Consider the following 25,974-nt stretch of genomic DNA (forward strand, 5'->3'; position numbering starts at 1 on the left):
TATTGTCAGTATTTCATCCTGGGTTTTCCATTATTTCATATGAGACTCTCGTTCATTCCTCACAAAATACAAGACCACCAGTTTTATTTTTTGAAGGCCTGATATTTATGTGGGCAAATATTAATCAGTCTTCCTCATAAAGTGTTAGGTCTGGATTCTTCTGTAGCAGCACATTTGCTCACTTTGCTCGTACATTCTTCTGCCACTTGCAGATTGTGTACTTACATCTAAGCCTAGTTTCCTGATTACACTGGATCCAGATAGTGATGATGAAGTGGTTTCCCTAATGTCAGCCATAAAATATCACTGCTCCTCTCTAGAACTTTTTGTGCTCTAGAAAACACACGTACAGTAGCTTGTTTGCTTTCACACACTTGTTCTTATTTTCTGCTTTTACAGCTTGATTGTTTTCATATACTGACTGAGCACTTACTTTTAGTGCCTTTGAAGCTTGACTGTTTTTATACATGGACTGGGTACTTGTTTTTAACTGATCCACATAGGCTGGAGATGACAACTTGTCATTAATTGACACACATGTTAATGATTAATGAAAGTGACCTCAGCTTATTGTAACACAATACATGTGTAACAATACAGCTGAGATGGTTTTCATTAATCATTAAAACTTGCCATTTATATGGGTGGGTGGTGTGCTGACAGTTTCTGATGACTTTCTTCTTTTCTGAGGAGAAGTGGACTGGGTAATGGTTTCACTTCTCATTATCATCTGAACAGCATGTCCAAAGAATGTTCCATTACATGACTGCTGTTTATTGAACAGACAGCTAGTTTTGTCAGTGTTGACTTTAGCCATGTGCACCTAAGACAAGCAGCAATACCTCTGCATATTTTCTGTTCTTCCTCTTGTGTTAACACACATCCCGTGTTTTGTGTAGTTTCTCTTTGCAAAAGTTTGTTCATGTCAGTTACAATGATGCTGGCACATGCATGTGCTAGATCCAGTATAAAAAGAGATTGTACACAGTAGTAGCATTCTTGCAACTAATCTCTGTATACTCATCTTGAAATCTTTTTTGCTTCTGTTACTGTCATTAAAATCTGCAATAACTTTAAAATGATAGAGCACAGCAATCAGTCATCCTTTTCTCACAGTACTTATTCAGCAAATCTGGATTTTTGGGTAGTGCTTAGTCATTATCGATGCACCATTTTATCGTATCGAAGCATGTTCTAATACATCACTCCCCTGTTGTTCAGGCTTCTGTGACAGTTTTTTCAAGACTACCACTAACTCATTCAAAGTGAGGTCCCTAGAGTATTTGACTGCTTCTCACATCCTGCTGATGTGCACTAGTCAGATGATGTACAATGCAAGAATTATGCACATCCATGCCCACAAGTATCGGGTAATATCAGTACCCAGTAAGTTGTTTTTATTCTTATCTTCAATCATTTCACTACCAGTAACCATTTTTTTTAATCTAGCTGAAGATCTTACCAGTATATTTTGTTGTGCCTTTTTTAGTAGTAGTATTATTTCTACGATAAGCACTCAGTTTCAGCCATCTGTGGCAAGGCTCCTGTCTCTGACCCCTGAAGACAGTGTATATCATTCTGCTGCAGCTTAGAATTGAGGCAATCATATGTTTGTATCCTGTAAAGCATGTAGGAGTTGTTACCCATGGAAAAGTTTGTGTAATGTTGTGTAACTAACATAACTGGTGAACATAAAAAATTGTTTGTACACCAGAAGTAAGCCAGTGTAGTCAAACAACTCTACACAGTTATCTCCCAAATGCTGTAAATGATTGCCAAGAGGTGTCCATCTCGTGTAAATTCCTAGGTTCCTTGAAACCAATAATTATTCTACCACCACAAAAGGTTTTCTTTACCACAGCTGCAGTGTTCCACGTTGGTAACAGATAAAAGTTTTATTTAAACAAAACTTTGTACAAGACTGTAGCCAGGATTTTGTCAAAATGGGGGTCCAATTTGTTAAAGGAACCTTAAATAGACTCATGTTTTTTTTTTTTTTTTTCATTTTATTCTGGAAACACATTTATTTATTTATTTATTATGTGTACATAAATTGTAATTTGTTTTTGTGGGCCCTCATACAAATAAGAATTTGGTTCAAAGAATTAAGCAATAAAAGCTTTTCTTAAAATAGTATAATGTATATCCTCAACAGTATTATATGTACCCAAATGTACAATTAAATATTTCTTTATTTTTCAACATGACAACTTTGCTCTACTGTCAAAAGAATTAAAATATGACTATAATGTATTGCCTATATGCTAACAAAACATAGCTCAGGCTTCTGACATAAATTTCACTATAGCAGAACAGAAAACACACATTGTTGTTTATGTGACATTTATTTACAAATACATCAGAGTTGTGATGGTTGGAGTTACAAGAATATTACAAATAAGACATTTCACAGTAGACCACTGTTCTTGTAGTAAAACTTGAAGACACCATATCTCGCTATTCCACAAGACAGCCATCTTTATGCACAGGTATGTGGTACAAAATGATGATCATTAGCCACCTTTCAATGTATGTCTTTTAGAGCAGGGAGTCTCCAAAGGGATGTTCAGCTCAACTTCAGTACAGCTATTTTCGTTTAAGCAAGGAGGATGCATCTTAAAAGGCATTCGAATCTGCCAAGAAAGAAAATAATTCAGAAGGATTTGCCTGTGACCTATAAAAGTATGGGACCAAACTCAGCATTTGTCTAAACTGAAAATGAGAAACTACATAAAACAATTTCCAAGGTTCCTGGCTTATGGTTTTGAACCACCTCACCTCCTGAATCCATGGTTTGTTAGCTCAGCACCGCAAGGCACAGAGCTACATTAGTCAGTGGAGAAATCAGAGAAACTGGTTGTTGTACATTGTTTTCAAATAAAATAAAATGTATCACAACAAAAGATGGAACTCTGATATTGCGTGTTTTTCCTTTAACTGTGCATGTTTCATCATTTGATAGTGCACCAAGGCACACACATCTTAAGATTTAATTGTGCAGATAATTTGTGGTTCCCGCTATTATAGTGTTACAAGTGAGTTGGTCCAAAGGGGCATGTTGATGCAGGATGCTGTTGGTTCAAACAAATTCAGACAGCCCACTGAAAAAATCTTGTTGAAACAAACAAACTATAGTGTGCACTGTTGTCACATCCCCCTTGTGCAGGATGGTTTTCATAATTGAACACTGTCCTGTTAACCAGATTGGGTGATATTTTGCCATTTAGACTACTAATGATACAATTTTGAGCAAATTTTTTAAAGAAAGCAACCATTGCTGTATGGGCAATGTTTTTGTTGATCAATACATGTTTTTGGTGACACAGGCAAATACAAGTGTATTTTTATTCACTAACTGTAATTTAATGTTAATTGTAATGACATTCACCACTCTGCAGTCTTGCAAAATATTGATGTATTTCAAAGTTCTACCAGTCTCCAAATAATGACTTCAGTGCTAACATTAAACACCTGGAGATAGGTAATTAGGTTATTATAGTTATTTATTTATTTATTTAGTCCTTCATATACTACATGTATAGAATATATACAAGGATATTGGACATTGTTAGGTATTTAGAAGATAAAAAAAAAACAGTTTGTATTGCATTCCTAAGCACTAGATATTAAAGTAATTTAGTAAAGTATCATACAAACAGCAAACATTAGAGGCAACATACAAAGTATAATACTCATAATGCATCTTTATTTATGTTGCTTGGCTTCTAGGTACTCTTTTCAGACTTTAAAAGCAATGATAATTAAATGTGCCTTTAGTTCAGCCTTAAAACTAATGAGTTTACCTACTGATTTCATATGGTTAGGCAAATTATTGTAAATCTTTATCCCAGTATGTAGTGTGCCTTTTTGGCACGATGATGTTCTCACCTGTTTCATATGAAGGTCAGATTTTTGCCTTGTATTGTATGCATGTATATCTTCATTTTTTAATAAGATATCTGGGTGTCTATCAATATATTGTTTGATGAAAACTGATGTTTCATTAATAAAAATGCAAGGAAGAGGAAGAACTGACAGTTTTTTGAATATGGGTCTGCATGATTTCATATTGTTTAACCCTTCAATGATTCTTAATATTCTCTTTTGCATCGTGAAAAGTTTCAATATTTGTTGTTGCATTGCCCCAGAAGATTATGCCATATTTAATTACAGAATGCACATAGGAGTAGTGTACATAAACAGGCTGGCTTTGCTGCAACAAGTTTTTAAAATCTTTATCATGTAGCAGGTTTTTGCTTAGTTTTCTTTGCAAATATTCAATGTGTACCTGCCATTTTGTGTTGTTCTGGAGCCAGAGTCTCAGAAATTTTGTGCTGTCAACAGCTTCAAGAACACTGTCCCTAAGTTCTATTTGTATGTTTGGGTGGTGTCTTCCTTTTAGATTATAGAAGTTCAGTGCTACTGTCTTTTCTTTGTTTATAATTAGTTTGTTATAGCTGAACCACTGTTCTACACTGCTCACTGTTTGGATAGTGGTGTCTTTCAGTATTTCTTCTGTTTTACCACTAATAAGGAAGCTTGTATTGTCTGCAAATTGGAGGGTAGTTTGGCAATACTTGTTGTACATAAGATCATTGACAAAGAGGTGTACTTGTATTTAATTCAACTGCAAATAAGAACTGAACTGATAAACAAAACAACTGACCTGAAGTAATGATAACAGGGTACAATAGTTGGTCTTGGCTGAAGTAGGGAGAGGCAATAGCCTATAATCATGTTGATATATTAATAGCTTAAATCTATTGATGGCCTTGTTGACTGTCAATAGTGAATGTCAGTTTTTCATTGTATGATTGAAAATCAGAAAGTAAGGGCTATACAGTCCAGAACTGGCATGCCACTCAGGCAAAATTGCTGTGGGCATTGAGGCAATCATCCCACCAACACACCATGTTGAAGATACACATTTGGTAAAACTCTGTGTCCTGCTGCATGAAGAAGTCCTCAACATGTCCTTGTCTGACAGGAATCATTGATCCTTCAAGACTTTTTTAAGGAATCAGAGGCCTCAAGATTATAGGGCTTGTGCTCGAGTGTCTCCACTTGAGTCGGTGTAACATATGCGACACTTGCGATATGGAGACATGCATTTTTATGAAGCAGCCCTTGTCACACCACACCACAGTGGCAGTTTTGGACAGATGTGCTGCCTCATACTCATTCTTTGTTCTGTGATGCATATCTACCAGTGTTTGCCCTTTGGCAGCTAAGAAAAGAATAACAACACGTTGGTCCTGTTTGGACCATTTGGTAATAACATGACCAGAGTTCATGTTTCCACATTTAGTGCACACATGTCAAAAATACATAAATGTCATACTAATTGCTTGCCAACATGTTGGTACTTATAAACTCACATCAGAGTTGCGTTATGTTTCATGTATGCAGCAATGCCCTCAAATGGAAACTTTCAATCACCCCTCACATCTTTCAGTTTTACTACACAGCAACTAGGTAGTATGTAATTTCATTTAGGTGATAGGGGACCTCCCCTCTGGCTATGTCCTTGCTTTATATCTTTTACATACTGAGACAGAGAAACACCCAGTGGCAGTAGAACTTCATTATATAAACCAGCGAAAAAAGGATAGTCAATGAACTGATACAATTTCAATTAAATTAGTGATTAGTCCTAAAGTAAACCATTCTTGAAACATTTTCATTCATGTTTATATTTTCCAACTTTTTCAGGTTCCAGCAAGTGCAGTCACAATGTATGTGCCAACAGAGGAGTATGCGTGCAGCAGTGGAACTTTTATGCATGTGACTGTGATATGACATCCTATACAGGACCCACGTGTTCAGATGGTATGAAATATAACACTTCTCTTGCTTTATTCCTATCTTCATTTGAAATAATAATATCACTTAATCACGTTTTAACCTTCTAACAAAACAATATAATACTGTCACAATGCACTGTAAGATAACAGATAGAAATCATAAAACTGATGTTCTTGTATCTCACACACAAGTGACTACTGAAAGATATTGCTTTTCCAGGCCCAAAAATTACATAAAAATAAAAAGAAAGAGAAAACAGTCATGAGGTTCTCACTTTCTCTTCACTCCCTCCCTTTTCACTGCCTCTGTTTGTTTGCACATACTCAGATTCCAAACATTGCATAAAAATATAGTTATGGGATCGCTACAGTGCTGGTCTTGGTGATCTCAATTTTTATTTCATGTCACTTATTTAGACCTTAAGTGCACACACATTTTGCAAGAAAAGAGGTTTTGAGTAAGTTGCCATAGGATAGAGTCATACTTTCCCATTGCATCAGATGCCTAACATTCTTCTATATTTTTCTAGCCCTGTTACAAATAAATCTATACTAAAAACAATTGTTGAAAAACAGAGCAGTACTTGATACCCATTTGATATTCACTGCTTTCTATTAAGTCATCATCTCATTCTTTTCTTATCTTTTGGAATCCAGCAAAGGACTTTTTCAGTCCATCCATTCATCCCAGTGGTGGCCCTAGTATGTGTCAGATGAGTAGACCATGTCTGGACCAGATCATTAACTTGGTGGGCCTAACATTGCGTTCACATAATATATATGGAGGACAAAATAAAGTTTAAAACATTGATCTATTGCGCTTATGTAATTCCACCAATAAATTCATTATAACCGACATAAAATACCTTATTTTGCTTGTAGTGGAGATTAAATTCAGATCTGTATACGGTGTATTTATAGTCACTGTACACTTGTAGTTATTGTGTGCATTTATGTATCTGCATCAACAAGATAAAATTACATTGACTGACTCGATGTATTTGCAGTGTACTGAACTTTTGTTTGCCATTTTTTTTAGCCAAGATTATCATCTGGTTTGTCATGTCCCTTCGAAAATCCTATCTTGCTGCCTTTTACTAACTTGAGAAATAGTAAACAATGTTGACTTCTGTGTATAGTGGCAATAACAAGCAAAGTTTTAGTAAAAACCAGTGGAAGAATAAAACTCCCATGCATGAAACAGTTTCAAACATCTGAATATTTGACTTTAAGCATGTAAAAGAGATAAAGTTTAGGTAAGATTTTTTTTATGCTTAAAATTTATTGTAAATCAGTAAATGCCCTCATTATCAAATACTGGATGAATATAATCAGGGTAATTGTGAGGAGATGGTGAGGATACCCATCTTTTGAAATAATTACCTGCAAGAGTGTCAGCAATGGACATCACTCATTATTCTGATAACCGTTTTCTGTGCAGTGAACTTTTTTGTGAGAGATTGATTCCTCAGAATATAATAGCATTCAACATTTATGAACGAAAGTAGTGAAAGTAGGAAGCTTTAATAGTATCTACTTCAGCCACAGAAGCAATAATTTGTAGTACAAATAAAAATTTGTGAAGAATATGGGTTGTCCAGTTACATTTATCATCTATACAGTGTGAATCACCTAAAACTTGCATTGCAGATATTGCAGAAACATGAAGTGCTATTGATGTGTGGTTCTGACAGAATGGATTGGTAGTCAGGTGCTCATTTACTTCCGGTACGATGGACGTGGAGGAATTATGGGCAAATTTTAAACGCATTGTAAATCACGCATTGGAGAAGTATGTGCTGAAAAAGTGGGTTACGGACGGAAAAGACCCACCGTGGTTTAACAGCACAATTTGGAGAATGCTCAGGAAGCAAAGACAGTTGCACTCATGGTACGAGAAAGATCGGGAGAATGAGGTCAGGAAAAAGTTAGTAGAGATTCATGCTGCTGTAAAAAGAGTGATGTGCAAAGCATACAACCACTACCACTGTCATACCTTAGCAAAAGATCTTGCTGAAAACCCAAGGAAATTCTGGTCCTACATAAAACTGGTAAGCAGGTCAAAGGCTTCCAACCAGTCACTTACTAATCAGTCTGGCCAGGCAATGGAAGACAGCAAAACAAAAGCTGAAATTTTAAATTTAGCATTTGAGAAATCTTTCATGCAGGAGGATCGTACAAACATACCGCCGTTTTGTCTCGTACAGATTCCAGTATGGAGGACATAGTGATAGACATCTCTGGGGTTGTTAAGCAGCTGTATGGGTTGAAAATAAATAAATCACCAGGTCCTGATGGGATTCCAATTCGGTTTTACAGAGAGTACTCTACTGCATTGTCTCCTTACTAAGCTTGCATTTATTGTGAATCTCTTGTCTAACATAAAGTCCCGAGTAACTGGAAAAAAGCACAGGTGATGCCTGTATATAAGAAGGGTAGAAGGATGGATCCTCAAAATTACAGACCAATATCCTTAACACCGGTTTGTCTCAGGATTCTCGAACATATTCTCAGTTCGAATCTAATGAATTTCCTTGAGACAGAGAAGTTGCTGTCCATGCATCAGCAAGGCTTTAGAAAGCATCGCTCCTGTGAAATGTAACTCGCTCTTTCTTCACATGATATCTTGCGAACCATGGATGAAGGGTATCAGGCAGATGCCATATTCCTTGACTTCCGGAAAGCGTTTGACTTGGTGCCCCACTGCAGGCTCCTAACTTAGGTATGAGCATATGAGATTGGTTCCCAAATATTTGATTGGCTTGACGACTTCTTAAGTAATAGAACCCAGGACGTTGTCCTCAATGGTGAGTGTTCATCAGAGGTGAGGGTATCATCTGGAGTGCCCCAGGGAAGTGTGGTAGGTCCGCTGTTGTTTTCTATCTACATAAATGATCTTTCGGATAGGGTGGATAGCAATGTGCGGCTGTTTGCTGATGATGCTGTGGTGTACGGGAAGGTGTCATCATTGAGTGGCTGTAGGAGGATACAAGATGACTTGGACAGGATTTGTGATTGATCTAAAGAATGGCAGCTAACTCTAAATATAAATAAATGTAAATTAATGCAGATGAATAGGAAAAAGAATCCCATAATGTCTGAATACTCCATTAGTAGTGTAGTGCTGACACAGTCACGTCGACTAAATATTTGGGCATAACATTGCAGAGCGATATGAAGTGGGACAAGCATGTAATGGCAGTTGTGGGGAAGGCGGATGGTCATCTTCGGTTCATTGGTAGAATTTTGGGAAGATGTGGTTCATCTGTAAAGGAGACCGCTTATAAAACACTAATACAACCTATTCTTGAGTACTGCTCGAGCATTTGGGATCCCTATCAGGTCAGATTGAGGGAGGACATAGAAGCAATTCAGAGGCAGGCTGTTAGATTTGTTACTGGTAGGTTTGATCATCATGCGAGGGTTATGGAAATGCTTCAGGATCTCTGGTGGGAATCTCTGGAGGAAAGGAGGCATTCTTTTCGTGAATCGCTACTGAGGAAATTTAGAGAACCAGCATTTGAGGCTGACTGCAGTACAATTTTACTGCTGCCAACTTATATTTGACAGAAAGACCACAAAGATAAGATAAGGGAGATTAGGGCTCATACAGATGCATATAGGCAGTCATTTTTCCCTTTTGGGAGTGGAACAGGGAGAGAGAATGCTAGTTGTGGTACGAGGTAACCTCCGCCATGCACCGTTTGGTCGATTGCAGAGTATGTATGTAGATGTAGATGTAAATATTGTTAACCAATCAACAGATTGTAATAATACTTAGAAATTGTATTTTTGTGCAAACATACACTTTTTTTAAATGGAGCAATGCCTATTAACATTAAGAAACCTTAAGTAGGATAAACTAGAGTGTCAGTGGCATTTGTTGCAGGATTCTAGTTCAAGTCATTTATGAGATATCATACTTTGAAAAGTTCCTACCCCAACACTTGTAATGCTGTACTGTAGCACACACTAAAGAACAAAACAATTACATACACTTATCATATGGATTACTGTCAGTAACAAGACAATTGACCATCGCAGATTGTGATCAAAATTACCACTGGCAACTGAAATACACACTTCCGGTCTGGTACACAACAACTGCTGCACACTTCATAGCATTTCAATGGAGGCTGTAGTAATACTTCATTGCATATCATTGGGTGTAGTTGCTATGTCCTTGCAGATAGTGTCTTTCAGCTCTTCCCACATAAAAAAGGCTACAGGCATCAAATCCCAGGAACAGGCCAGCTGAGGTACAGGTCTTCTGCATCGAATTCAATGATCTGGAAATAATTTGAACCACAGCTTCCTCTTAGTCTGCAAAGGAATGTTTTCTAGCATCTGTGGAAGGTGGTCTGTTAGGAGTCTGCGATATTTGTGTGTGTTCAGTGTTCCATCTGCTAAAATGGGCCTATGAACTGATGGTTCACTATCCCATACCACACATTAACACTCCATGGATGCTGACGTTCCATCTGATCGAGCCAACAGGTATTGTCAGTGGACCAGTGGTGCATGTTTCAGTGGTTTACCTGACGGTGGTTGGTAAATGTGGCTTCATAAACATGATGCATATGGAGTACCCTGTCTTAATGACCATGTACAGGAGCTAACACAATTCTCATAATCATTTCCATGCAACGCTTGATGAAGAGAGGTGTGGTAGGAATGGAACCTATGTTGATGCTGGATGTGTAGGGCACTTATCTGACTCGTGCCACTTCCAAGTGCGATTGCGCACGAGCTAACATGTGGATCAACTCCAACAGCAGCAAGAACATAAATTTCCCTCTCTCCTGTCATCACTTGTTTGCTTCCATTACATTGTCTATGCATGATGCTACAACTTTCACATAACTGATTGAAGAAGTTGATAAATAATTCACAAGACGGTTGATGTCTATTGGGATATCTTGTCGCATACACCAAACGAGAAAAACTGTAATCTTCCTATGCTCTCCATGCACCATGAGTATATCAGCTTTTTCTGCATTGGTAAATTCCATCATCCACTCACAACCTACTGCTTGGACTGTCACACATTGACGGACTAGCAAGTCACAATGCACTCGTGGAACACACAAGCACATTGTAAGCAAACATAACAAAACTTTACCTAGCGACTATGCAGGTTGAATGATACAAACAAGTGTCAGCATGGAAACTTTGCACAATATAATATATAGTACATGACTCACACTTGGCTAAGCAACAAACATCATTATAATTTACCCTACTTTTAGTTTGTTAATGTCAATAGGTACCATTACATTTAAAAAAAAGTGTAATTTCACACAAAAAATTCATTTTCTAAGTAATATTGCAATCAGTTTATTGGCTAACAGTATGAGCCCCTGGCCATCTGCAAAAACTGCACATCAGTAGCAATTTCCATTTCCATTATATTTGCAATGAAAGTTTTAGGTGACTCACCCTGTATATGCAGCCAGGAATTTTGTATCCTCAATTTTTTGAATTGGTTGATCCCTGCACTTTACATTATTTCTTCAAGATTTCTTTGTGGTGTACGGGACTTCATGTAATAAGTTTTATCTGCATTTAGTGAGAGACCATTTGAAGAAAACAAATTTAAAATTTCAGTGAAAACTTTGTTTGTAGTTTGTTCAAGATTGTTGCTGGACAATTCATCAGTGAGAATGGTAGTATCATCTGTATTTAAAATTTCAGTGAAAACTTTGTTTATAGTTTGTTCAAGATTGTTGCTGGACAGTTCATCAGTGAGAATGGTAGTATCATCTGTGAAGAGGGTAAATTTACTCTTTATATAGGTACAAAGAGGAAGAGCATTAATGGAAATAAGAAATAGCAGCAAACCTAAAACAGGACCTTTTGGCACACCACAATTTAAGGCCTCCCACTCAGATGAGGCAGGTTCTCTGGATGCTTTCAGTCATTTAAGTATGACTGAAACCATGAACCAACAGTACCACCTAAACCATAATATTCTGCTTCCTTCAAAAGAATTTGATGGTTCACACAATCACAAACTTTCAAAAATCACAGAAAATACCTACATGAGACATTTTTTGTTAGCAGCTTCTGGTACTTAATTTTTTTTAAAAAATATTGCTTGGTCAGTAAGAAAAGCTGCCCAAAACTAAAACTGACTATTGTTGAAGATATTGTGAAAATTGAGGTGATCAACAGTCAATGTGTGTATGAGATTTTAAGAATCTTTGAAAGGTAGTTGAAGGGGAAATTTGGTGATAGTTTGTGACATTATTTTTATCGTCTTTTTTAAAGAGAGATATCACCACAGCCAGTTTTAGTCTATCAGGGACAATTCCTTCTTAGAGAGATGTATTGAATATGTTGCCTAAGACTGGACTTATATATTTATAACAATATTTCGATACATACAAAATCTAATCACTAAACGGTGGCAGGAGAATACACACACAAATGAGTTTAACTTGTACAATCTTTTTGATACAGTGGCTCCTTCTTCTGGAAGAAAAGTTGAAGAGGAAGGAAGAGGGGTGAAGAAAAAGGACTAGAGAGGTTTAGTAACAGGGGTTTGTTGTTGTTGTGGTCTTCAGTCCTGAAACTGGTTTGATGCAGCTCTCCACACTACTCTATCCTGTGCAAGCTTCTTCATCTCCCAGTAGGTACTGCAGCCTACATCCCTCTGAATCTGCTTAGTGTATTCATCTCTTGGTCTCCCTCTACAATTTTGACCCTCCACACTGCCCTCCAATACTAAATTGGTGATCCCTTGATGCCTCAGAACATGTCCTACCAACCGATCCCTTCTTCTAGTCAAGTTGTGCCACAAACTCCTCTTCTCTCCAATCCTATTCAGTACCTCCTCATTTGTTATGTGAGGTACAAGTCAGAAAACTCACCCAGAACCTCACATCAGGGGAGACTTATCAGATGGGATGAGAAGGAAAGACTGATGCTGGAGACTGCACCTGACAAGATTTGAAAATCTGAGAGTATAATGATGGAAGACCAGGTAGCAAGCAAGACAGAGATTAATACTAAAACATCATGCATTAGTTAATAAGAGTGTAAAGCTAAGTGCATTGTATGTAACAGAGGTGGGAGGGCATGGTGGGTGTTGGTATAGAGGGATATGGCATCAGTGGTGACAAGCAATGTGTGTGGAGAGAGTTGGATGGATATGGAATCAAATGATCAGGAAATAGATGGTATCCTTAACATAGGAGGGAAGTCTTTGAATTATGGCTTGTATGCAGATATATGTTCATTGGGTGCTTGGAAGCCAGCAACTGTAGGATAGCCAGGGTGATTAGGAAGAAGATAAAAAGTGAGGATGCACAGTTTTGGTGGGGTAAGAAGTTCTATTGATTGGGGCAAAAGTTCATGTGAAGGGCCTGAGGTTTTTAGGAGGAACTGCAGGTCAATTTGAATCACAGGGATGGTATCTTGATGGCAGATGCTGTACGTATAGGTGTCAGACAGGTGGCGTAGACCTTCAGTAACATACTATTATCAGTCAAGTATCACAATGATAGATCCTTTGACTGCTAGGAGGGTAATGATGGCTCCATCAGCAGGGACCTGAGGAAGGGTTGTGAAGCAATGCTGGATGTGAGGAATTCTTGGAAGGCTTGTAAGGGATGATTTTGAGGTAGTGGTGGTGGATCAAGTTGGGATTGTGGTCAGAACTGTTCAAGGCAGGGTTCAATGTCAGGTTACTGTTGGAAAGGTTTCAGGATTGGGCTGAAAAGTGATATTTCCAGTTGATGTTACATGTAAAGGAAGGTAGGTTCTTCACCAAAACAGCATGATTAAATGCAGTTTTAGGGCTGAAAATGAGACACTAAAACAATATAGATAATTCAGGAAAGGAGACTGGTCCACAGCTCTTGGTTGTGCTGTAGCGTTCTCGCTTCCCGCGCCCGGGTAACCGGAATCGATTCCCGGCGGGGTCAGGGATTTTCTCTGCCTCGTGATGACTGGGTGTTGTGTGATGTCCTTAGGTTAGTTAGGTTTAAGTAGTTCTAAGTTCTAGGGGACTGATGACCAGAGATGTTAAGTCCCATAGTGCTCAGAGCCATTTGAACCAAGGGAGACTGCTTCAGACAGAAGTTTGAGAAAACTGTACTGTAGTGACTGGTTCTTGTAATTTTGAGTTATTACTGGTCTGGGAGGCAGTGATGAAGACTGTGGGATGTTACAAGAGGTTGAGCTAGCTCAGTTTGTTGGAGAGGAGTGATGACTGATGGTGAGGCTGTTTGGGGAGCTGCAGAGGGACAGGAGGGAAAACAACATTGTTGAGATAGTTTAGGAGAAGATGGGAAAGTGACACTACTTTATTTGCCAAGTAAAGTAGTTTTCATTTTTTCCTGTGAGCTCCTCTTTTGTCTGCCCAGTTTTTAAAATTTTGTCTCTTTTCACAACTTTGCCTATTGGTTTTTTCAATCATTTTTTTTTGAATCATATAGACCACTCTTTTAGCAAGATATTCTCAACCACCCCCCTCTTGTTAACTATTGTCTGTTCTCATGATTTTTGTTCAAATTTTTCTGATATTTCTGAATTTTTTCCCTACTTTTCTTCCATTTTTCTATCTTTTTCCACCCTCTTCTCTCATTTTTGCCACTCCCATCATTCCTAACATTCCAATCTGTACTCTCTTGCTGTGATGAATCCCATCACATGTTACATCTGTTCTCTTCAGAAACATGCTTTTGCACTGTCAAAATTAAAGTCCCACATTCTCTTTCTTGAAACCTGCTTGTCGCTTGGAGTTAATAACAGAGGCCTAACACTGAAAGTTTCTGTTTCTGGATGCAATCCTACTCTACAACAGGCTCTTTTACAGTTTCAAATATGGTAATCTCTTCCACTTAGCTGAATAATATGTGACCAATATGCCTCATCTGCCAGTATGCACTCCACCAGACTTCTCTCCTTCTACAAAATCCTGCAGTTTTCTGCCCCTCATGTCTCCTTGGATGGTATCATACACCAAGCCAAATTCAGACAGCAACAACATGCTAGATTTCACCTAAGAAAGCCATCCCACCTTCTCCTAAACTACCTCAACAGTGATGTTTCCCTTCCTGTCACTCTGCAGCTTCCCAAATAGTCACACCATCAATCATCACTCCTCTCCAACAAACTGAGCTACACTAACCTCTTGTAACATACCCCAGCCCTCACCTTTGCCTCCCAGAACAGTAACAACCAATAATAATAAGAACCAGTCACTACAATACAGTGTTCTCAACCTCTCTAACCTTGTCTAAAGCACTCTCCCCTTTTGAATTATTTATATTATCCAAGTTATCCAAGAGTCTCACTTTCAGCTCTAAACTTGCATTTAATCATGCTACGTTGGTGAAGAACCTATTTTCCTTTGCACATAATGTCAACTGGAAATATCACTTTGCAGCCCAATCCCAAAATATTTCCAACAGCAAACCTGACATTGAACCCTGCCTTGAACAGTTCCAACCATAATCCCAACTTCATCCACCACCATTACCTCAAAATCATCCCTTCCAAGCCTTCCAAGAATTCCTCATATCCAGCATTGCTTTTCAACCCTTCCTCAGATCCCTACAACATGACCCTAACCTGTCTTTGCAGAACTCCTGGAACTACATCCCCTGAAAGCTAATGACTCCATCATTATCCTCCCAGCAGATAAAGGATCTACCAATGTGGCACTTTACTGACAGAAGTATGTTAGTGAAGGTCTACTCCAGCTGTCTGACACCTATGCATACAGCATCTGCATTCAAAATCCCGTCCCTATGATTCAAACTGACCTGCAGTCCCTCCTAAAAACCTCAGGCCCCTCACAAGAACTTTTACCCAATTTAACAGAACTTCTTACCCCACCAAAACCATGCCTCCTCACTTTTTACCTTCTTCCCAAGATCTACAAACCCAATCATCTGGGCTCTCATACAGTTGCTGGCTTCCAAGCACCCAACGAACATGTATCTGCCTGAGTTGATTAACACCTGCAACCCATAACGCAAATACTCCCCTGCTATATTACAGATACCAACCATTTCCTAATCATCTGAATCCATGTCCATTCCACTCCCACCACACACATTGCTTGTCACCATTGATGCCATCTCCCTCTAGACGAACATCCCCCATGTACACGGTCAGTCTCCTGTTTAACATTTCCTCAATCAACGCCCAGCTGATTCAAAACCTATGACATCTTTCTTGCTCACCTTAATCAGCTTTACACTTACCAACAACTACTTCACCTTTGAAGGGCAGACATACAAACAGATCAGTGGTATGGCCATGGAAACCAGAATTGGTCCTTCCTCTGCCAGCCTTTTAATGGGTTACTTTGAAGGGACTTTCCTGGGATCCATACAGCTGCACATGCAGTTTGATTTAGAAACATTGATGACATCTTTGTGAATGTACTTATGGTAAGGTTTACCTGTTAAAATTTATGGAATCTCTAAATATCTTCTGCTAATTAAATTTCATATGGTCCTATTTCAAATATCATGCCACTTTCCTTGATGTTGATCTCATCCTCACTGAAGGCCACCTACACACTTCTGTCCATATTAAACCTACTAACAAACAACAGTACTTTCATTTCAACAGTTGCCATCCCTTCAGTGTCAAACATTCCCTCCCATACCAAGGCAAACATATTTGTACAGATGCAAACTCTTTGTAACAATACACCACTATCTCACCTCAGCCTTCACTGTACATAACCACCCCAACAGCCTAGTTCAAAAATAGATTTCCCAGGCACCACATCCAATCATGGTACTGGTGATCCCTACAAAAAATAACTTTGGAGCATTCCACTTGGCACTCAGTATTGACCTGGTCTTGAATGTATTAATCAGCTACTTTGTCAAAGCCATGACTTCCTAAAATTATGCCCTGAAATGAGAGCCAATCTGTCTGAGATTTTGCCCACCATACCTAGAATAGCTTTCTTTTGCCCTCCCGATCTCCACAATATCTTTGTTAGATCCTATGCTCCTTCTGCATCCATCTCCATGCCCTATGGCTCCTGTCCCTGTGACTGTCCCTGCTGCAACACTTGCCCTATGTACCCTTCTACCACCATCTATTTCAACCTTGTAACAGGCAAAACATATACTATCAAAGAAAGAACCTCCTGTGAAATGACACATACATGCTCTAATGTAAACACTGTATGGCCTTTCACATTGGTATGACAACCACCCATTTATCAGCCAGGATGAATGGGCATAAGCAGAGGGTGTAGACGCAACACACAATATCCTGTTGCAGAACATACTCTACAACCTGACAGTCATGACTTCACCACACATGCCATCTGGATTCTTCCCCCACACATCAGTTTCTCAGTACTCAGCAGGTGGGAACTATCACTATAACATGTCCTTGGTTCTCATCACCCACCTGGTCTTAATTTACGTTAATTCCTTCCATCCACAGATCCTTCACGCCATTTTAGTTTTCTGCACGTGCCATTTCTTGACCTGTCTATTGTTCACCGCAGCCACTCCCACCTCTGTTACACACAATGCACTTCACTTCTCACTCTTATTAACTCATGCACTATGTTTTAGTAGTTATCTCAGTCGTGCATACTAACCTGTCTTCCACCGTTAAACTCTCAGATTTTCAAATCTCATCCAGAGCAGTCCCCAACAATCAGTCTATCCTTCTCATCTCATCTGGTTAGTCTCCCCAGATATGGGGTTCTGGGTGATTTTCTGGCCTGTATGCCTGTTGCTAAACGTCTCTAGTCCTTTTCCTTCTCCTCCACTCCAACTCTTCTGCCAGAAGAAGAAGCCACTCTCTCGTGTGTGTATACTCCTGCCACCGCATGGTGAGTATTTTTTTATTTATTCATTTACATTATCTCATCAATAATTGATTATTTTCATTGTTGTATTTCAATAGTTTATTAGAAATATTTTCCACATCTACAGACTTTTTGTTTTTTGGTGACTTAATTATTCTTTCAATTTAATGTAACAGAATGTAAGGATACCTGTAGGGTTCTGTTTCTGATAGCTATCTGTAGAAGAGCCATTGCTTTGTCCACAGATCCTTTACAGGCTGCCTTCTCTGCTGCTGTCAAAAAATGTGTGTTCAGTATTTCTGCAACCATTTCAGGTTTATTTTTACAATATTGTCACTTTATTTAATTTATGTCTGTATCATGTTTCCTGTTTTTCTGCCCGTTCCCCTCTTTATCACATTCCAAATTGTTTATATTTTTTTCTTTTTTATCAATTTCAGTTTTTATGCACATTCTCTATGATTTGTTTATCATCTTCTTTACAGTACTGCAGTAAAGTTTGTTGTGCTGCTGTTTGTTTGGATCATTACAAGTTCTGAGAGAACTATATAGCATCCCCTTTGTTATGCAGGATGTTCTTATTTCTGCAGTGAGCCATTCCTTCCTGACAATTGTTGCATGGCTGTGTCTAATTATTATTTGGGAAATGTAGTTTCAAAGAGAGAATTGAATTCATTTAAAAATATATTATACTTTTTATTTACATCCTTTTCACTTTAAACTGAACACCAATCTTTCCCTTGCAGGCTGTAGTTGAAATTTTTAAGGATCTCATCATTCATCATCCTAAAAGACTTCCAAGAATGCTCAGAACTGTTGCATACATTGGTGTCAATGAGTGAAAGTAATTGACCAGCATGGTTAGAAATGCCATTTACAATTGGACATACACTGATACTGCTGATTTTTGACTTATCTATAAATATATTGTCAGTCAGACTGTGACAGTTACTAGTAACCCTGGTTGGAAATTCTACTGCTGGCATCAAGTTAAAAGACTCAAATAAATGTTTTAAATCTACTTTACTATTGCTCTCATTTTCAAAATTTATTTTAAAAACACCTGCAATTATTAAATTCTTGTACTCTGAATACAGCTGGTATAAAAGAGTATGTAGTTTCCTCAGGAACACATTCTACATCTACATGCAGAGGGTACATCCCACTGTACCAGTTATTAGGTTATCTTCATGTTTCATTCATACATGGAGAGTGGGAAGAATGATTGTTTGAATGCCTCTGTGTATGCAGTAATTATTCTGATCTTACTCTCATGATCCCTGTGTGAGCAATAGGTAGGGGATTGCAGTATATTCCTAGTCACCATTTCCTGAAATCTTCTTAATAGACTTTCTTGGAATAGTTTACATCTATCTTCAGAGTCTTCCAGCTCAGTTCCTTCAGTATCCCTGTGATGAAGCAAGCTGGGACCTCTTTACTTCCTCTCTTGTTTTGCCATCTGCCTCCTTAAATTCTTTTTTTTTTTTTTTTCAATTTTTGACTAATTACCATTAACATACATGAGCACAATTTACATTTTCATAAAAGAGAAAGGTTGGCCTTAGTCTTAGGAAATATAGCACCAGGTCTAATTTTGTGCTTAGTTTTGTGTATGTAATTAATTTCCTAATTTATTTTGGTTATTCCTAGTTCATATCTTTCTTATAGGGTGAAATCAGTAATTGTTTCATGATTTAAATTCGATTGTTGACTTATAAACAAATATAAATTATGTACTAATTACAAACATTTGGAAGGAGAACTACTAGGATTCTCAAAATATTTATTTGGCTCTATTCGAAAACATAATAGCAAAGCCAGCCCTTAATTAGCTCCAAAATAATTACCAGGTTCATCAAAAGCACTGCTTGCATAATTATAGCTGCTAATTTCATTATTTAAACAAATAATTCAGTCTAACCTTTGTGGTAGAAGAAACTACCAAAAAGAAGGAATTTTTTGATGGATTCAGCTAATTGAATGAGTAATGTTTTAATTGTAATTTCTGTAACCTAAACATTGAACAATGTATAGTTTCAGTGTCTATTATTGTGAGGATATATAAAGGCCTAATTTTTGGTCCTGAGCCAGTCAGTCCATGGCCGTATCAGTTAGAGTCTGTATCAGTTAGAGTAACAACAATGTATTAGCTTAGTGGAATTAGTGTACCGAAAATAGGCCATGTGTTAAAACAATTGCAGTGTCTGTTCAATTTATTTGAGAGATAGTGTCACATGTACAGTATTATTCTGCAAGAACTGTGAACTGTGTGATTAGGTATTTACTGCTCATAGATGTTCAACAGCAAACTACTGTAGCAGTATGCTGATGTTTGCCTGCAACCTTTACGAATAGTGAACTGGCAATATAACTGTGTAATATTGGGGGGGGGGGGGGGGGGGGGGGGAGGAGGGGGGGTTGTGAACAGTGAAAGTAAAGAACTGTGGAACGCAACTGTGCAGCTGTCGGCTACATCATTTACAGTAATCAGTGTTGAGCTTCCATCCCCAATTTTTCAGCCAACAAATCGACACCGAGGACTATCAATGAAGAAATAAAGCAGGCAAACATCACACACTCTTCCATGGGTTAAACAAACCTTTGACGAACTGTGATGCCCTTCTCTGTTCAATTCCACTGTTAATCTTATTTGGTATTGGTCCCACGCACTTGACCAATATTCTAGAACCGGTTGCCCAAGTTATTTGTAAGCGATCTCCTTTGTATACTGACTGCACTTCCTCAGTATTCTACTAATAAATCGAAGTCTACCATCTGCTTTACCCACAACTGAGCCTATGTGATCATTCCATTTCACATCCCTATACAGTGTTACACCCAGGTATTTGTATGAGTTGGCTGATTCCAACAGTGACTCATTGATATATAGTCATAGGATACTACGTTTTTTTTTTTTTTGAAGTGCACAGTTTTACATTTCTGAACATTTAAAGCTAGTTGCCAATCTTTGCATCACTTTGAAATCTTATCAAGATCTGACACAATATTTATGCAGCTTGTTCCAGACAGTACTTCATTATAGATGCCAGCATCATCTGCAAATAGCACGATGGTACTATCAATATTGTCTGTAAAGTCATTGATATACAACATGAACAGCAAGGGTCCCAAAACACTTCCCTGGGATACACCGGAAGTTACTTCTACATCTAAAGATGACTCTCCATCTAATATAACATACTGTGCCCTCCCTACCAAAAAGTTCTCAATGTAGACACAAAACTTCAATTGATACCCTACATGAATGAACTTTTGACAATTGGAAATCAAGAAATATTGCACCTACCTAATAGCCTTGATCCAAAGCTTTCAGTATGTCATGTGAGAAAAGTGCTAGGTGGGTTTCACATGATTGATATTTTCAGAATCAATGTGGTTGGCACTGAGGAAGTCATTCTGTTCAAAATACCTTATTATGTTTGAGCTCAGAATATGCTCCAAGATTCTACAACAAATTGATGTAAAGGATTTTGGATGGTAGTTTTGTGAATCACTTCTGCTACTCTTCTTGTAGACAGGTGTGACTTGTGCATTTTTCAATAACTAGGCATGGTTTTTGTTCAAGGGATCTATGTTAGACTATAGTTAGAAGAGGGGCTAACTCAGCCACAAACTGAGTATAGAATCTGATAGAGATTCCATTGGAACCTGGAGCCTTGTTAAATTTTAATGATTTCATCTATTTCTCAACACCACTGGCACTAATACTTATTTCATTCATCTTTTCAGTGGTATGAGGATTAAGTTGGGGCAATTCTTGTGAGTTTTACTGTGTAAAGGAACATTTGAAAATGGATTAGATTAGTACTTGTTCCACAGATCAAGAATACAACACTTCATAATGATGTGGAACATGACAGGTTAATAAAAGGTGTCTGCACAAGATGTTACATTACTACATTACACAAAATATTAGAAGACACTTAATACTTTTTATTTATTTACTTATTTATTTTGGGTGGGTAGGGGGGAGGGGGGGGGGGGAGAATTAACCATTTACTATACCCAAAAATTCATCTAATGAGTTGAAGGAGTTGCCATTCAGGAATTCTTTTAATTTCCTTTTAAATGCTATATGGCTATCTGTCAGACTTTTGATGCTATTAGGTAAGTGACCAAAGACTTTTGTGGCAGCATAATTTACCCCCTTCTGAGTCAAAGTTAGATTTAACCTTGAGTAGTGAAGATCATCCTTTCTCCTAGTGTTGTAGCCATGTGCACTGCTATTACTTTTGAATTCGTTCGGATTGTTAATAACAAATTTCATAATATATATATAGCTCTTTAAATAAGTGTCTGCAGGATGATCTTGGATGAACTCCAGCAATTATTCTGATTAAATGTCTCGTGCAATGAACACTCTTTTACTCAGTGATGAGTTACCCCAGAATATGATGCCACACGATAGCAGAGATTGAAAATAGATGTGGGAAGCTAATTTCCTGGAATGTATAACGCCAAAATTTGCAATGACCCTAATAGCATAAGTAGCTAAACTCAAACATTTCAGCAGATCTTCAGTTTTTTTTTTTTTTTTTTTTTTTGCCCCCCCCCCCCCCCCCCCCCTCTCCTGCCCCAGTGCAACCCCTCATCAATGCATACATCTAGAAATTTTGAATATTCTACCTTAGCTACTGGTTTCTGATTGAAGCCTATATTTATTAATGGTGTCATTCCATTTACCATGTGGAACTGTATATATTGTGTTTTGTAAAAGTTTAACGAGAGCCCATTTGCAGAAAACCACTTAATGATTTTCTGAAAAACATCGTTTACAATGTAATCAGTTAATTCTTGTCTGTTGGGTTTTATAGCTATACTTGTATCATCTGCATACAGTACCAGCTTTGCATCTTCATGAGTATAGAATGGCAAGTCATTAATATATATTAACAACAGCAGAGAACCCAAGACCGATCCTTGTGGCACCCCATTCTTGATTGTTCCCAAGTTTGAGAAATCACCAGTTTTTTGCATATTATGTGAACTTCTTATTTCAACTTTCTGCACTCTTCCAGTTAGGTATGATTTAAACCATTTGAGCACTGTCCCATTCAAACCACAGTACTTGAGCTTATCTAGAAGTATTCCATGATTTACACAATCAAAAGCCTTTGAGAGATCACTAAAAATCCCAACAGGTGACTTCCGGTTGCTCATAGCATTTAATATTTCATTAGTGAAAGTATATATAGCATTTTCAATTGAAAAACATTTCTGGAAACCAAACTGACATTTTGTTAAAACTTTATTTTTACAAAGGAGTGAAGCTACTGTACAATACATTACTTTTTCAAGAATTTTGGATAAGGCAGTCAGAAGAGAGATTGGGCGGTAGTTGTTGACATCAGACGTATCCTCTTTTTTATGTAGTGGTTTAACAATGGCATACTTCAGTCTATCTGGGAAAATACCCTGCTTCAGAGAGCTAAGGCAGTGGCTAAGAATCCCACATATCTCTTGGGAACAAGCTTTTATTATCCTGCTGGAAATGCCATCAATTCCATGTGAGCTTTTATTCTTGAAAGAGTTTATTATCTTCCAAATGTCAGAAGGAGAGGTGGGTGGAATTTCAATTATATCAAATTGTGTGAGTAAGGCCTCTTCCATTAACTGCCTTGCTTCTTCTACTGAACATTTAGATCCTATTTTCTCTACAATATTTAAAAAATGATTATTCAAAATGTTTTCAACTTCCGGCTTGTTGTTTGTCAAGTTTCGATGGTAATGCTGTCATCCTTTACTCTTGGTTGCCCTGTCTCCCTTGTAAGAATATTCCAAATTGTTTTGATTTTATTGTCAGAGGTATTAATCTCAGACATGATGCACATACGCCTGGACTTTTTAATAACCTTTCTTAATGTAGCACAGTAGTTTTTATAATATTTGGCTGTTTCTGGGTCACTACTCTTTCTTGTTGTTAGATAAAGTTCCTTTCTGTGGTTACACGATATTTTTATTCCTTTAGTAAGCCAAAGTTTTTGCATTGTTTCTTATAATTAGATTTAACTACTTCCTTGGTGAAACAGTTTTCAAATTCTCTTACAAGTGTATCATGAAATAAGTTATATTTTAAATTAGCGTCGGGTTCCTTGTACACTTCATTCCAGTCTAACTGCGGATGATTTTCCCTGAAATTTCTAATTGTTGAGTCATTAATTGAATGCACAACACTGAAGGGAAGTTTTGAATTATTGAATGGAGCTATGTCATATACTGTAACTAGCTGAGCACTATGATCAGAAAGGCCAAGAATTTATCAGAAAGGATAAGAATTTATGTTTTTAAACTTATCTTGGTCTATAAAAGTGTTATCTATTAATATGCTGTTGTCCTTTACTACTCAAGTAGGAAAATCAATGACAGATGTCAAATTGAAAGAACCGAACAAGATTTCCAGGTCATTCTTGCTATTACACTCTTTCAGTGAGTCAACTTTGAAGTCCCCACAAATAATAATTTGCTTTCCCCTATCTGACAAATAGCACACCAAGGCATCCAAGTTCTCCAGGAATAAATGAAAGTTTCCTGAAGGGGACCTATATACTGTTGCAATTATAAAAGAGCCCTCCTTCAGTTTAAGTTGACAGGCACAGGCATCTATATGTTGCTCTAGACAAAACTTTTTTGTATCTAAGTTATTTACACTGTGATGACTTTTGAAATATATGGCAACTCCTCTTCTCATCTTATTCTCTCTACTCATATGTGGAGCTAGTTTATAACCACTGTTATTTACCTTTTCCATATCAGACACAATGTGATGCTCAGACAGGCACAGTATATCTATTACATTATCAGCTTCAGTGTCATCTAAACAAACCAGGAGCTCATCTAATTTATTCTTCAGTCCCGGAATATTTTGGTGAAAAATGGTAACATTATTTTTTACTTTACTATTGTGAGAATCTACTTTTTTCTTTAATCCACCAATATTTTGGTTAAATATGGTAACATTATTATTTACTGTTGTGAGAATCTTGTGAGTTTTGGGCCTGTTTAGCACCTGCCTGTGGACACTGATATTAGTCTAAAAAAGAGGTACATCCATGAGTATTAGTGTCCCCCCTTATGGAGTTAAGCATTTCAGCTTTTGCTTTGCTACCTTCGATTTCAGTTCCTGTCTCATTCGCTAGGGACTGGACGCTAAATTAGGTGCCACTAACAGCCTTTACATGTGACCAGAATTTCTTTGGGTTCTGTGAAAGATCATTTGACAATATTCTGCTATGGTAGTTGCTGAAGGCATCAAGCATTGTGCTCTTGACAGCCAAACATGTTCCATTTAGCATCTCTCTATTTATAGCCCTACACTTTGTTTTACACCTATTATGTAGTAATACCTGTTTCCACAGAAGTTTCTTTACAGTGCCTATATGCCATGGAGGTTCTCTCCCATTATGGACTTTTGTACTGGGTAGATATCTATCCAGTGCGTGATCAACTGTTCTTTTAAACTTGAGCCACAGTTCCTCTACATGCTCCTACCCTGTGCTGAAAGTTTCAAGTTCTTCACTGCTTTTGAATCATTTATCACAAGGCCATCTCCAACTGTAATAATAGTTACAGAACACGAAAACAATGGACAACATTCAATATTGCAAATCAAAAGGCTACAACCTAACTAGGTTCTACTGCAGAACACACAATAAAGGTGGTGATGTTGCCATCTACTCAAGAAAATGTAAGTGGTGTGGGGGAACAATTTCTGTGTTGACAAGGATTTCAAAATTGCAATTCTTACAATCACCTTTTGCACTGTTCCTTTCTGTTCCTTTCTATGTCATAGGTGTATATAAATCCCCCTGTGGAAATTTCGATGTTTTTATGAAATCACTTGAAGTAGTTTAAAGTAAATTAATGTCAGGCTGTAGAAGTGTAAATCTTGTCATACTGGGAGATCTGAACATCAACACATTACATGATGGTCAGGAAAGCAAACGTTTTACAGATTGTATCCTGTCTTAAGGGGCTAAAGATTTCTTGCACTAGTACACACAAGAATAGCTAACACACATAGTAGTTCAATTGATCATGTTATCACAAATTATGACTGCATCATCTCAACAGATGGAATCTTCTCACAAAATTCCAATCACCAACTTTCTCCTCCAAATGCGAAAATATTTTGTTGACACTGTCCTACAGAGGGAGGAACAATCACCATGATAAAATAAGGGAAATCAGAGCTCGTACAGAAAGATATAGGTGTTCATTCTTGCTGCGCACTACACGAGATTGGAATAATAGAGAATTGTGAAGGTGGTTCAATGAACCCTCTGCAGGCACTTAAATGTGATTTGCAGAGTATCCATGTAGATGTATATGCAACAAACGGAACTGCAGAAC

The 25,974-nt window shown here is 37.7% G+C and overlaps 1 protein-coding gene across 5 annotated transcripts in view; it reads left to right on the forward strand.

Annotated features, from left to right (window-relative positions):
- Positions 1-25,974, forward strand: part of LOC126481546 (neurexin-1) — a 2,075,559-nt gene that overhangs the window by 1,893,264 nt on the left and 156,321 nt on the right. For all 5 annotated transcript variants that reach the window (XM_050105375.1, XM_050105377.1, XM_050105378.1 and 2 more), the window contains one exon: positions 5,713-5,829. In XM_050105375.1, coding sequence (XP_049961332.1) covers positions 5,713-5,829 — 117 coding nt within the window. The remainder of the gene's footprint in view (positions 1-5,712; positions 5,830-25,974) is intronic.

The sequence above is a fragment of the Schistocerca serialis genome, chromosome 5, assembly GCF_023864345.2.
Source record: "Schistocerca serialis cubense isolate TAMUIC-IGC-003099 chromosome 5, iqSchSeri2.2, whole genome shotgun sequence".
In the NCBI taxonomy this organism is placed as follows: Eukaryota; Metazoa; Arthropoda; class Insecta; order Orthoptera; family Acrididae; genus Schistocerca; species Schistocerca serialis.